This window comes from Hyla sarda, chromosome 2 (assembly GCF_029499605.1).
Source record: "Hyla sarda isolate aHylSar1 chromosome 2, aHylSar1.hap1, whole genome shotgun sequence".
NCBI classification, from domain to species: Eukaryota; Metazoa; Chordata; class Amphibia; order Anura; family Hylidae; genus Hyla; species Hyla sarda.
In genome coordinates this window covers 27,013,438-27,028,671 of record NC_079190.1, presented here as the reverse complement: position 1 = coordinate 27,028,671, position 15,234 = coordinate 27,013,438, and the positions used below count along the sequence as shown (strand labels likewise).

The 15,234-nt window shown below is 43.1% G+C and overlaps 1 protein-coding gene across 5 annotated transcripts in view; it reads right to left on the bottom strand.

The window, feature by feature from the left end:
- The window catches only part of LOC130358323 (cyclic nucleotide-binding domain-containing protein 2-like), a 290,442-nt gene that overhangs the window by 261,473 nt on the left and 13,735 nt on the right, over positions 1 to 15,234 (bottom strand). For 4 of the 5 annotated variants that reach the window (XM_056561431.1, XM_056561432.1, XM_056561430.1 and 1 more), the window contains exon 3: positions 7,875 to 7,942. The exons of the other annotated variant lie outside the window; for it this stretch is intronic. In XM_056561431.1, the coding sequence (XP_056417406.1) occupies positions 7,875 to 7,942 (68 nt within the window). The remainder of the gene's footprint in view (positions 1 to 7,874; positions 7,943 to 15,234) is intronic. 5 annotated transcript variants of the gene reach the window in all.

Sequence of the window (15,234 nt, the reverse complement as noted above, 5' to 3'; positions counted from 1 at the left end):
AATCCCATCTGTAACATTTATGGCAAACCCCATCGATAAGTTGCATACACAGCGTAGAACCGTGACCTATGCTTTTTCCATAAATCCCTTTCCAAACTTTTTGCCTTCCCAACCACCTCTGGTCATTGTTACCCGGCTTTCAGACTCAATGCACTCTTAAACTCAATAGGGAATACCCATTTAAGCCAGTTCTGCTTTTACTTTCTTGCTAATACCTCAGCAGTCGGCACCCATGGAGAAGAGGAGCCTGCACTGGGATAAAGGGGGGGTCTTCTGGGCTGTGTTCCCTTCTCCGTAGGCCTCAGAGCAGCTGTCTCTATGATACAGGTGTCTCTAGGAACCATACATTCCCTCCTGCACCATAAAAAGGAGTTATTTTGCCATAAAACCTTAGCCTATAACAGAATGTGGATGAAAAGTACACAAGCCTCATCGTGTTTCCAGTAACAGGTTTCGTTGCTGATTCTGTTCCCCTTCTGGGCCTTTCTGGAAGGTTTTACACATCCTTTCTACATCTCCATGGCTGCTTTAAAATAGATGTGTTAAGACGGAGCGCTGATATCGACTTTGAGACTGTGCAGAGCCGGAGTGTAAAATCTCGCATCTTCAGACAACAAATTATCGACTTCATCCTGCTGCGTCTTACAATTCATGTTATCATCATCTGCGAGACGTTCCAAGAAAGTCAACATAAAGCACATATGTGAGGCCGGATTCCACCCCAGGGACACTGCGCGGAATGTATAAATCTTTCAATTTCCTTCACTTTGTAACCTGTCTATAACATAAAGTCAAATCTCTCTCGTAAACCCTCGTAAGGCTTTCTTCACTATGAGCGTGGCTCCTTTGTTTAACCTTAGGAGATGCTATAACAGCAGCTTTCGGGGGTTCAACATTTTTGTTTTATTGGGGGGGGGGGGGGGGAGAGCAAAAGCGTTTTAATAAATCCATATGTTTTTCCCATGTAGAATTTAATATATGAAGGAGAAGGTGTTAGAAATTAATTTCCAGGGCTCCGAACATGCAGTATGGCTTTTATGGAAACATCTCAAGACTTTTAAAGAGAAGTTAGGACTTTGCTTCTTATTTACTTCTTTTTTTTGTTGTTGTTATGGTAAAATGAAGTCAAGGGACGATCCAGCAATGACCTGAAAAATTATATGTAAGTGAGTGGTCAGTGGTCTCCAAACTGTGGATCTTCACATGTTCCATAGGTCAGTGGTCTCCAAACTGTGGACCTCCAGATGTTCCATAGGTCAGTGGTCTCCAAACTGTGGACCGCCAGATGTTCCATAGGTCAGTGGTCTCCAAACTGTGGATCTTCCCATGTTCCATAGGTCAGTGGTCTCCAAACTGTGGACCTCCAGATGTTCCATAGGTCAGTGGTCTCCAAACTGTGGACTGCCAGATGTTTCATAGGTCAGTGGTCTCCAAACTGTGGACCTCCAGATGTTCCATAGGTCAGTGGTCTCCAAACTGTGGACCTCCAGATGTTGCAAAGGTCAGTGGTCTCCAAACTGTGGACCCCCTAGAAGTTCCATATGTAAGTGGTCTCCAAACTGTGGACCTCCAGATGTTGCAAATCAGCAACTCAATTTAAACAACAGTCCAGCTGTGACCTTAAAAATTATAAGTAAGTCAGTGGTCTTTAACCCCTTAAGGACCGGAGGTTTTTCCGTTTTTGCATTTTCGTTTTTTGCTCCTTGCCTTTAAAAAATCATAACTCTTTCAAATTTACACCTAAAAATCCATATGATGGCTTATTTTTTGCGCCACCAATTCAACTTTGTAATGAAATCAGTCATTTTGCCCAAAAATCTATGGTGAAGCGGGAAAAAAAATCATTGTGCGACAAAATTGAAAAAAAAACGCTGTTTTGTAACTTTTAGGGGCTTCCGTTTCTACGTAGTACATTTTTCGGTAAAAATGACACCTGATATGTATTCTGTAGGTCCATACGATTAAAATGATACCCTACTTATATAGGTTTGATTTTGTCGGACTTCTGGAAAAAATCATAACTACATGCAGGAAAATTAATACGTTTAAAATTGTCATCTTCTGACCCCTATAACTTTTTATTTTTCCGTGTATGGGGCGGTATGAGGGCTCATTTTTTGCGCCGTGATCTGAAGTTTTTAACGGTACCATTTTTGCATTGATAGGACTTATTGATCACTTTTTATTCATTTTTAAATGATATAAAAAGTGACCAAAAATGCACTATTTTGGACTTTGGAATTTTTTTGCGCGCACGCCATTGACCGAGCGGTTTAATTAATGATATATTTTTATAATTCGGACATTTCCGCACGCGGTGATACCACATATGTTTATTTTTATTTTTATTTACACTGTGTTTTTTTTTTAATTGGAAAAGGGGGGTGATTCAAACTTTTAATAGGGGAGGAGTTAAATGATATTTATTCACTTTTTTTTTTCACTTTTTTTTTGCAGTGTTATAGGTCCCATAGGGACCTATAACACTGCACACACTGATCATTATTATCCCATAGGGACCTATAACACTGCACACACTGATCTTTTACATTGATCACTGGTTTCTCATAAGAAACCAGTGATCAACGATTCTGCCGCATGACTGCTCATGCCTGGATCTCAGGCACTGAGCAGTCATTTGGCGATCGGACAGCGAGGAGGCAGGAAGGGGCCCTCCCGCTGTCCTGTCAGCTGTTCGGGATGCCGCGATTAGCCGCGGCTATCCCGAACAGCCCGACTGAGCTAGTCGGGAACTTTCACTTTCACTTTTAGCCGCGCGGCTCAGCTCTGAGCGCGCGGCTAAAGGGTTAATAGCGTGCGGCGCCGCGATCGGCGCTGCGCGCTATTAGAGGCGGGTCCCGGCTTCACTATGACGCCGGGCCCGCCATGATATGACGCGGGGTTACTGTGTAACCCCGCGTTATATCAGAAGAGGGGTTAAAGGGGTTAAAGGGGTACTCCGGTGAAAACCTTTTTTCTTTTAAATCAACTGGTGGCAGAAAGTTAAACATATTTGTAAATTACTTCTATTAAAAAATCTTAATCCTTCCTGTACTTATCAGCTGCTAAATACTACAGAGGAAATTATTTTCTTTTTGGAATGCTCTCTGATGACATCACGAGCACAGTTCTCTCTGCTGACGTTATAATAATAATAATAATAACACTTTATTTTTTGTTGTCCTTAGTGGGATTTGAACCCAAGTCCCCAGCACTGCAGGGCAGCAGCGCCAACCACTGAGCCACCATGCTGCCCTTAGCATACACCTGCTATGCATGGTTGCTAAAATGGACAGACTGTGCTCGTGATGTCATCAGTGTTCCAAAAAGAAAGGAATTTCCTCTGTAGCATTCAGCAGCTAATAAGTACTGGAAGGATTAAGATTTTTTAATAGAAGTAATTTACAAATATGTTTAACTTTCTGCCACCAGTTGATTTAAAAGAAAAAAGGTTTTCACCGGAGTACCCCTTTAAATTGTGGGCCTTCAGATGTTTCATAGGTCAGTCATCTCCAAACTGTGAATCTCCAGAAGTTCTGTGGATCGGTGGTCTCCAGACTGTAGATCTCCAGATGTTCCATAAATCAGTGGTGTTCAAACTGTGGACCTCCAGATGTTGCAAAACTACAACTCCCAGCATGCCCGGACAGCCGTTGGCTGTCCGAGCAAGCTGGGAATTGTAGTTTTGTATTTTTCAGCTATTTATTTCTTTACTGGTGTTAGAAGATTGGAAGCATTTTTAGCTCAGTGCATACATTGAATCTACGGTAATCTGAGACCTCCTGTCTTATCATTGGTTCAGCTTTTTACTCCTTACCGCCCCTTCGAGCTATGCCTCCTCTGATTGGCTGCTATGCTGAAACCTATTTCAGTTACTATGTACTTCCGCCTAGTAATCTACTTTAGCTTCCAATCTAGTGCTACCGCTGCTTCAGAGTCCTTAAGCCGTTAGGCTATTTTCACTTTAAGGACTCAGCGTTTTTCCGTTTTTGCATTTTCATTTTTTCCTCATCACCTTCTAAAAATCATAACGCTTTCAATTTTGCACATAAAATTCCATATTATGGCTTATTTTTTGCGCCATCAATTCTACTTTGCAGTGACATTAGTAATTTTACCCAAAAATCCATGGCGAAACGGAAAAAAAATTTATTGTGCAACAAAATTGAAGAAAAAATTTTATTTTGTAACTTTTGGGGGCTTCCATTTCTACGCAGTGCATTTTTCGGTAAAAATAAAACCTGACCTTTATTCTGTAGGTCCGTAAGGTTAAAATGATACCCTAATTATATAGGTTGGATAATGTCATACTTCGGAAAAAAATCATAACTACATGCAGGAAAATTTCTATGTTAAAAATTCTCATCTTCTGACCCCTATAACTTTTTTTTATTTTTCCGCATACGGGCCGGTATGAGGACTAATTTTTTGCGCCGTGTTCTGAAGTTTTTATCTGTACCATTTTTGTATTGATTGGACTTTTTGATCGCTTTTTATTAATTTTTTCATGATATAAAAAGTGACCAAAAATACGCTATTTTGGACTTTGGAATTTATTTGCGCGTACGCCATTGACCGTGCGATTTAATTAATGAAATATTTTTATAGTTCGGACATTTCCGCACGCGACGATATCACATATGTTTATTTTTATTTTTGTATTTTTTTTTTTTTTATGGGAAAAGGGGGGTGATTCAAACTTTTATTAGGGAAGGGGTTAAATGACCTTTGTTAACTTTTTTTTTTTCACTTTTTTTTTGCAGTGCTATAGTTCCCATAGGGACCTATTACACTGCACACACTGATCTCCTATGCTGATCCCTGCAAAGCCATAGCTTTGCATGGATGAGGGAGATAGGGGCTCGATTGCTCAAGCCTGCCTGTACAGAGCCCTGCCTGTCCTCAGTGTACAGAGCCCTGCCTGTCCTCAGTGCACAGAGCCCTGCTTGTCCTCAGTGCACAGAGCCCTGCTTGTCCTCACTGTACAGAGCCCTGCTTGTCCTCGGTGCGCAGAACCCTGCTTGTCCTCAGTGTACAGAGCCCCGCTTGTCCTCACTGTACAGAGCCCCGATTGTCCTCAGTGTGCAGAGCCCTGCTTGTCCTCGGTGCACAGAACCCTGCTTGTCCTCAGTGTACAGAGCCCTGCTTGTCCTCAGTGTACAGAGCCCTGCTTGTCCTCAGTGTACAGAGCTCTGCTTGTCCTCAGTGCACAGAGCCCTGCTTTTCCTCACTGTACAGAGCCCTGCTTGTCCTCAGTGTACAGAGCCCTGATTGTCCTCAGTGTACAGAGCCCTGCTTGTCCTCAGTGTACAGAGCCCTGCTTGTCCTCAGTGTACAGAGCCCTGCTTGTCCTCAGTGTACAGAGCCCTGCTTATCATCAGTGTACAGAGCCCTGCTTGTCCTCAGTGTACAGAGCCCCGCTTGTCCTCAGTGTACAGAGCCCTGATTGTCCTCAGTGTACAGAGCCCTGCTTGTCCTCAGTGTACAGAGCCCTGCTTGTTCTCAGTGTACAGAGCCCTGCCTGTCCTCAGTGTACAGAGCCCTGCTTGTCCTCAGTGTACAGAGCCCTGCTTGTCCTCAGTGTACAGAGCCCTGCTTGTCCTCAGTGTACAGAGCCCTGCTTGTCCTCAGTGTACAGAGCCCTGCTTGTCCTCAGTGTACAGAGCCCCGCTTGTCCTCAGTGTAGAGAGCCCTGATTGTCCTCAGTGTACAGAGCCCTGCTTGTCCTCAGTGTACAGAGCCCTGCTTGTTCTCAGTGTACAGAGCCCTGCCTGTCCTCAGTGTACAGAGCCCTGCTTGTCCCCCACAATAGCTGCAGGGACAAAAATAATAACAAATATACATATAATGGTATTGTCTACATTTTATAAAACATTTTGTTAACGATAGGTACACTTTAAGGCAACGTTACTGAGCGCTAGAAACAAGTTAATATAAATACCAAACTGTGTAACGTGCAGCAGCAGGGCAAGTGTGTCTTTTTGAGGAGACCAACAAACTACTGTATGAAGTTCTCTAAGCCATGCAATGCATCATGGGAAAAACGTATACAAGTAACTCTCCTGCAGAAGGAAAAAAAAATCTTCTCTACACTGCCATCTAGTGAAAGTAGCTTCCTTTCAAATCAATGTTAACCCTTAAAGGGGTTTTAACCCCTTAAGGACCAAGCCCATTTTAACCTAAAGGACCAGGGCAATTTTATTTTTGCGTTTTCGTTTTTTCCTCCTCACCTTCTAAAATCCATAACTCTTTTATATTTCCATCTACAGACCCATATAAGGGCTTGTTTTTTGCATGACTAATTGTACTTTGTACTGAAATCTCTCATTTACCATACAATGTACAGCAAACCCCCCACATTTTGGAGGGTTTTGTTTTCACACTATACACTTTACGGTAAAGCACTGATCAGTGTTATCGGTGATCGTCTGTCCTGGTCTGCTCGATCTCAGACCAGAGCAGGAGATGCCAGGAGAAGGGCAGAGGCAGATGAGGCGATCTCCATCCGCCATTATAGATGACCGGATCCCCGCAGCAGCGCTGCGGGCAATCCGGTCATCTATTTTAACATGCGCACTGCCGCAGATGCTGTGATCTGTACTGATCACGGCATCTGAGGGGTTAATGGCAGACATCCACATGATCGCGGATGTCAGCCATTACCGGGGGGGTCCCCGGCTGCTAGCAGCAGAACGTGCCGTGCATGACGCGAGACCGATGCTCACGGTCATACACAGGACGTAAATGTATGTCCTGGTGTGCTAAGTACCGCCGCACCAGGACGTACATTTACATCCATGGTTGTTAAGGGATTAAAGGGGTAAAACACGGTGGAAAACATTTTTTTTTTTTTTTAATCATCTGGTGCCAGAAAGTTAAACAGATTTGTAAATTACTTCTATTTAAAAATCTTAATCTTTCCAGTATTTATCAGCTGCTGTATGCTCCAGAGGAAGTTGTGTAGTTCTTTCCAGTCTGACCATAGTGCTCTCTGCTGACACCTCTGTCCATGTCAGGAACTGTCCAGGGTAGGACAATAAGTAATGTAATATATGTACACAGTGACCTCACCAGCAGAATAGTGAGTACAGCTCTGGAGTATAATACAGGATATAACTCAGGATCAGTACAGGATAAGTAATGTAATGTATGTACACAGTGACCTCACCAGCAGAATAGTGAATACAGCTCTGGAGTATAATACAGGATATAACTCAGGATCAGTACAGGATAAGTAATGTAATGTATGTACACAGTGACCTCACCAGCAGAATAGTGAGTACAGCTCTGGAGTATAATACAGGATATAACTCAGGATCAGTACAGGATAAGTAATGTAATGTATGTACACAGTGACCCCACCAGCAGAATAGTGAGTACAGCTCTGGAGTATAATGCAGGATATAACTCAGGATCAGTGCAGGATAAGTAATGTAATGTATGTACACAGTGACCTCACCAGCAGAATAGTGAGTGTAGCTCTGGAGTATAGTACAGGATATAACTCAGGATCAGTACAGGATAAGTAATGTAATGTATGTACACAGTGACCTCCCCAGCAGAATAGTGAGTGTAGCTCTGGGGTATAATACAGGATATAAGGTGAACTGAATATGCAGACTGTAAATGCTGTTGTGGACATGCATGTTAAAGACATCCTGTAAATACTTATAAGGGGGTGGTAGTGCTGATCACTCCAGGTATTACTGAATATTAGTTTTGCCAGAAGTTGTATAAATTGTCAGGAATTATACTTAATCCTGGAATAACCATTTGAATAAATGGCGCTTTACCATGACTTACAATAATTATTTTATTGCTACCTGTAATTATTATTTTAGCCTGTAAACCTTCGGAGATGAGGAAATTCTTACCTATAAATTTTTATGAGGTTGCGAATGACTTGCACAACAAGGACAGCCGTGCGGAACTTGTGGATGTACTGTAGAATGAGAAGAGACAGAGCGCTGATCATTACACTGCATCCACATTACTGCATCAGACACGTTACCAATGAGATACACCGAAATGGACTATGGCAGTTCAGCCTGTGATATACAATATATATATATATATATATATATATATATATATATATATATATACAATGTATGTGTGTATACTGTATATGTATTTTTCGGTATAACTTCCGAAAGCCTGGCGATATTTCAATTATACTCATGTTTCTCATATTAATAGACATTAGAAAAGTTCATAACACCCCCCCCTCCCCCCCCCTTTGTAGAATAAAAGGGAATTCTTTATTATAAGTATCCAAAAAGTAGGCAAAGTGCACAACAATACAAACAGCGTGAAACGTCTGTAATTCCAAAGCTCAAGACGATACAATCTGCAAACGCCCATGAACAGGATTAGAATTACAGCCATTTCACACAGGTGCGCTTCATCATATTCCACTTTTGTGGAATCTGATGATGCGCACCCACGTGAAACGGCTGTAATTCCAATCTAGTTCATGGGTGTCTGCTGTTTGAATCGTCCTGCGGTTTTTCTACTGTTTGGATACTTATAACAAAGAATTCCCTTTTATTCTACACAGAGGGTGAGTGCCATGAACTTTTGTCTTACTGCGTGAAACGGCTGTAAGTGAAACGGCTGGCAAAGTGGAATCTGATGAAGTCCACCTGCGTGAAACGGGCTGTAATTCCAATCAGGTTAGTGAAGTTTCTTTCGTCCTCCATTTTTTCTACTTTTTGGATACTTATAATGAATATAAGGAATAAGGAATGAACTGGAATTGGAATTACAGACGTTTCATGCAGGTGCGCTTCATCAGATTCCACTTCGTGGAATCTGATGAAGCGCACCTGCTTGAAACAGCTGTAATTTCAGTCCAGTTCATGGGTGCCTGCTGTCTATAGGAGTACATCATCTGTTCCCATTACTCTTGAGCTGCACAGATTGCCCAGGTGTTTTAATCATCCTGCCTCTGAACCAATGTCATGGTAAAGTAGAAGACATCAGTGCGGGGGCAGGTAGAGGGCATGGCAGTGCTGCTGAAGTGAGGAGTGCAGGAAAGAAGAGCATTTCACCCTCTGCATATTCAGAAGACCATAGTTTTGATGGTAGACTCTGGTGACCACGATGACACACATATCTGGTATTTAAGAAGTAAAATGTCACATCTGTAACAGTTTTACCATTTATGAAGCCACATAGAGTGCCTGGTCTGCTCCATAGTATTTTGGAGTACAAGATGGCGGCCAGATGCCAAAAAAAATTAAACAATTACCAATATTTATAATGGTTCTTTTCTTTTTTCCTTCAGTATATATAGGAAAAATCTTTTAACCCTATTATGTATTTAGCTGGAAAGTTTTTCTACCGTCTGCCAAAGGACACGTTTATAAATCTGGGGAACAACGTATGAAGTTTCTTCGAGGATTACAATATTCAATGACTAAATCCATTCTCCTTATTTCACTTGGCTCTTCTTCTACTTGTATCTGGGCAAGATGTAAGGAAGTTTCACTTTTCTCCAAGTCTCAGGTTCTCTACGATCTTACGATTTTCCATAAATTACTGATTCCTATATTCTATCACTGTCCTGGTCATGTGTGTTCTCGGGAAATGGCTCCAATCTGAAAATGTTTTTCTTTTGTCATTGTCCTAGATGCTTTTATACTGGGCTACCAACACAGCTCAGCTACGTGTCACATGGTAGCGTACAAACACAGTCATGGCTACTGTTTTGAGTCTATGCAACACTCGGCATAGTGGCGACTACTGTGAAATAAGGCACCTGTGGGCAGGATGGGCTTTGTTGTTCCACAGCAATGTCATGGTGTTGGCAACACGAACACAAGGGGTCCTCACAGGTGTTACTCACAGTACCTTGTTTAAGGCTGCATTCACACATTGTTTTCACTGTACGGGTGCCGGATCTGGCTGGGGGAGGGGAACCTCAGCCAGACGAGCACTGAAATCCATTTACTTTAATGAGCCGACCTGAGTCAAACGATGACTCCGTTTGGCTCATTTTTGACCCGTATCCGGTTTCCTGACCGGTCCTAAAACAGTAGTATACTACGGTTTTAGGTCCGGTCAGGGAACCGGATACGGGTCAAAAATGAGCCGACCGGAGTCATCGTTTGACTCAGGTCGGCTCATTAGTAAATGGATTTCAGTGCTCATCCGGCTGGGGTACGGGATCGCCCGGTTTTCCCCTCCCCCATCCGGATCCGGCACCCGTACAGTGAAAACGAGGTGTGAATGCAAACTAACTCTCCTCCAAAGGAGCACAGGCTACTTTGTAAGTTGGCTCCTGATGGTATATTTCTTTTACTGTAGTTCCCAACTGCGGAGTACAGACTTTTTGTAGCCTCAATAACCTACAAATTTCAGCACTGTCAGACACAATAATAAAAAAAAACTACAAAACTGACAATCCATAGTACACAAAGCTTTATTAAACATCAAAAACATAAAAAAAATACAAAAAGTCAAAAACATACAAACATCAAAAATATTTAAAAAAAATACAAAAAAGTATGCAAAAATTCCAACAAGGACCCACCTTAACCTCTTAAGGACCCAGCCATTTTACACCTTAGGACCCGGCCATTTTTTGAACATCTGACCACTGTCACTTTAAACATTAATAACTCTGGAATGCTTTTAGTTATCATTCTGATTCCGAGATAGTTTTTTCGTGACATATTCTACTTTAACATAGTGGTAAAAAAAATTTGTAACTTGCATCCTTTCTTGGTGAAAAATGTGAAAATTGTAGGAAAAATTAGAAAATTTTGCATATTTCTAACTTTGAAGCTCTATGTTTGTAAGGAAAATGGATATTAAAAATATTTTAATTTTTTTTTTCACATATACAATATGTCTACTTTATGTTTGCATCATAAAATTGACAAGTTTTTACTTTTGGAAGACACCAGAGGGCTTCAAAGTTCAGCAGCAATTTTCCAATTTTTCACAAAATTTCCAAACTCACTATTTTTCAGGGACCAGTTCAGTTTTGAAGTGGATTTGAAGGGTCTTCATCTTAGAAATACCCCACAAATGACCCCATTATAAAAACTGCACCCCCCAAAGTATACAAAATGATATTCGGTCAGCCTTTTAACCCTTTAGGGGTTTCACAGGAATAGCAGGAAAGTGAAGGAGAAAATTCACAATCTTCATTTTTTACACTCGCATGTTCTTGTAGACCGAATTTTTGAATTTTTACGAGGGGTAAAAGGAGAAAATGTATACTTATATTTGTAGCCCAATTTCTCTCGAGTAAGCACATACCTCATATGTCTATGTAAAGTGTTCGGTGGGCGCAGTAGAGGGCTCAAAACCGAAGGAGTGACAAGGGGATTTTGGAGAGTACGTTATTCTGAAATGGGTTTTGGGGGGCATGCCACATTTAGGAAGCCCCTATGGTGCCAGAACAGGAAAAAAAAACACATGGCATACCATTTTGGAAACTAGACCCCTTGAGGAACGTAACAAGGATTTAAGTGAGCCTTAATACCCCACATGTGTTTCACGACTTTTGCATATGTAAAAAAAATAAAATAAAATTTCACTAAAATCTGTGTTTCCCCCCAAATTTCACATTTTTGCAAGGGTTAATAGCAGAAAATACCCCCCAAAATTTGTAACCCCATCTCTTCTGAGTATGGAGGTACCCCATAAGTTGACCTAAAGTGCACTACAGGCGAACTACAATGCTCAGAAGAGAAGGAGTCATATTTGGCTTTTTGAGAGCAAATTTTGCTCGGGGGCATGTCGCATTTAGGAAGCCCCTATGGTGCCAGGACAGCAAAAAATACCCACATGGCATACCATTTTGGAAACTAGACCCCTTGAGGAACGTAACAAGGAATTAAGTGAGCCTTAATACCCCACACGGGTTTCACGACTTTTGCATACGTAAAAAAAAAAAAATGTCATTAAAATGGGTGTTTCCCCCCCAAATTTCACATTTTTGCAAGGGTTAATAGCAACAAAAAAAAAACCCAAAATCTGAAACCCCATCTCTTCTGAGTATGGAGGTACCTCATAAGTTGACCTGAAGTGCACTACGAGCGAACTACAATGCTCAGAAGAGAAGGAGTCATATTTGGCTTTTTGAGAGCAAATTTTGCTCGGGGGCATGTCGCATTTAGGAAGCCCCTATGGTGCCAGGACAGCAAAAAAATACCCACATGGCATACCATTTTGGAAACTAGACCCCTTGAGGAACGTAACAAGGAATTAAGTGAGCCTTAACACCCCACACGGGTTTCACGACTTTTGCATACGTAAAAAAAAAAAAAATGTCATTAAAATGGGTGTTTCCCCCCCAAATTTCACATTTTTGCAAGGGTTAATAGCAAAAAATACCCCCCAAAATCTGAAACCCCATCTCTTCTGAGTATGGAGGTACCTCATAAGTTGACCTGAAGTCCACTACGAGCGAACTACAATGCTCAGAAGAGAAGGAGTCATATTTGGCTTTTTGAGAGCAAATTTTGCTCGGGGGGCTTGTCGCATTTAGGAAGCCCCTATGGTGCCAGGACAGCAAAAAAAAAACACATGGCATACCATTTTGGAAACTAGACCCCTTGAGGAACGTAACAAGGGGTACAGTGAGCATTTACCCCCACTGGTGTCTGTCAGATCTTTGGAACAGTGGTCTGTACAACATTTTTAATTTGCACAGCCCACTGTTCCAAAGATCTGTCAGACACCAGTGGGGGGTAAATTATCACTGCACCCCTCATTACATTCCGTGAGGGGTGAAGTTTCCAAAATGGGGTCACATGTGGGGTTTTGTTTTTTTTGCGTTTGTCAAAACCGCTGTAACAATCAGCCACCCCTGTGCAAATCACCTCAAATGTACATGGCGCACTCTCCCTTCTGGGCCTTGTTGTGCGCCCCCAGAGCACTTTACGCCTACATATGGGGTATCTCCGTACTCGGGAGAAATTGCATTACAAATTTTGGGGGGCTTTTTTTCCTTTTACCTCTTGTCAAAATGAAAAGTATAGGGCAACACCAGCATGTTAGTGTAAAAAATATATTTTTTTACACTAACATGCTGGTGTAGACCCCAACTTCACATTTTCATAAGGGGTGAAAGGAGAAAAAGACCCCCAAGATTTGTTAGGCACTTTCTCCCGAGTACGGCGATACCCCATATGTAACCCTAAACTGTTGCCTTGAAATACGACAGGGCTCCAAAGTGAGAGCGCCATGCGCATTTGAGGCCTAAATTAGGGATTTGCATAGGGGTGGACATAGGGGTATTCTACGCCAGTGATTCCCAAACAGGGTGCCTCCAGCTGTTGCAAAACTCCCAGCATGCTTGGACAGTCAACGGCTGTCCAGCAATACTGGGAGTTGTTGTTTTGCAACAGCTGGAGGCTCCATTTTGGAAACAGTGGCGTACCAGACGTTTTTCATTTTTATTGGGGAGGGGAGGGGGGCTGTGTAGGGGTATGTGTATATGTAGTGTTTTTTACTTTTTATTTTATTTTGTGTTAGTGTAGTGTAGTGTTTTTAGGGTACAGTCACATGGGCAGGGGGGGTTACAGCGATTTTCCCGCTGCGAGCTTGAGCTGCATCGCAAACTTGCAGCCTGATACTCACTGTAAGCCCCTGCCCATGTGAATGTACCCTGTACATTCACAGGGGGGACCTCCAGCTGTTGCAAAACTACAACTCCCAGCATGCACAGTCTATCAGTGCATGCTGGTAGTTATAGTTTTGCAACAGCTGGAGGCACACGGGTTGGGAAACACTGAGTTAGGAAACAGACAATGTTTCCCAACCAGTGTGCCTCCAGTTGTTGCAAAACCACAACTCCCAAACATTCTCAAGCATGCTGGGAGTAGTAGTTGGCAACATCTTTAGAGCCAGATGTTGCCGAACTACAACTCCCAGCATGCTTGGAGTTGTAGTTTTGCAACATCTGGAGGACTACAGTTTGCAGACCACTAATACAGTGGTTCCCAATCTGTGCCCTTCCAGATGTTGCAAAACTACAACTCCCAGTATGCCAAAACTGTCCAGGCATGCTGGGAGTTGTAGTTCTGCAACATCTGAAGGGCCAGATGTTACAGCACTACAACTCCCAGCATGCCTGGACAGTAAGGGCATGCTGAGGATGTGCAGTTTTGCAACATCTGGAAGGGCACAGTGGTCTCCAAACTGTGGACCTCCAGATGTTGCAAAACTGCAACTCCCAGCATGCCCAGACGCCAAGGGCTGTCTGGGCATGCTGGGAGTTGTAGTTTACAGGGTCCCATTACAGCAATGCATATCGCTTTACGGCGACGTGCATTGCTGTAAAGGGCCCGACCGCGGCTGAAGATCTACTCACCTGTCGCCGCCGCCAGGATCCGGGTCTTCAGGGACGAGGTAAGTATCGGGGCCGGTCCCCAGCACTCCCCCGTCCCCCGCCGCGTCCTCTGGTCTTCCTCCCGTCCTCTCCGGACTTTCAGGGGCCGGGCAGGGCGGGAGGAAGTAACCGCCCCCCCCCCCCCCCTCCTGCGATTGGTCGGTTAACTAACCGACAGATCGCAGGGTATAGGAGGAGGTGGCAGGCTTGCCACCTCGCTCCTATACTCCAGCAAGGTCCTGGATGTCTGTGCTAGCCGGGATCATGCGAATTTACCGGGCGGTTGCGTCCCCGAGACCTGATCAGCCCGGTATTGCCGCAGATCGCAAGGGTGATGCCCTACATGGCCCCCCTCGGCGTTTGCCCTGGATGCCTGCTGAAGGATTTCAGCAGGCATCCAGTTCCGATCTCTGCCCGGCGCGCGGCAGAGACCGGAAAACGCCAGGGCGTATGGATACGCCCTGGGTCCTTAAGACCCAGGGTGTGAGGGCGTATCCATACGCCCTGGGTCCTTAAGAGGTTAAAGGGAAACTCCGGTGGAAACAGGTAGAAAACAAATGTTTTCAAAACAATTGGTGCCTAAAAGTTAAACAAACTTGTAAATTACTTCTATTAAAAAAATCTTAATCCTTCCAGTACTTATCTGCTGCTGTATAAAACAGACATTTGTAAACTTATTTTCTGTCTGACAACAGTGCTCTCTGTCCTTGTCAGGAACTGTCCAGATTAGAATTATATCCACATAGAAAACCTTTCCTCCTCTGGACAGTTCCTGACATGGACAGAGGTGTCAGCAGAGAGCACTGTGGTCAGACTGGAAAGAACTTCACAAATTTCTCTGAAGCATATCCGTAGTATACAGCAGCTCATAAGTACCAGAAGGA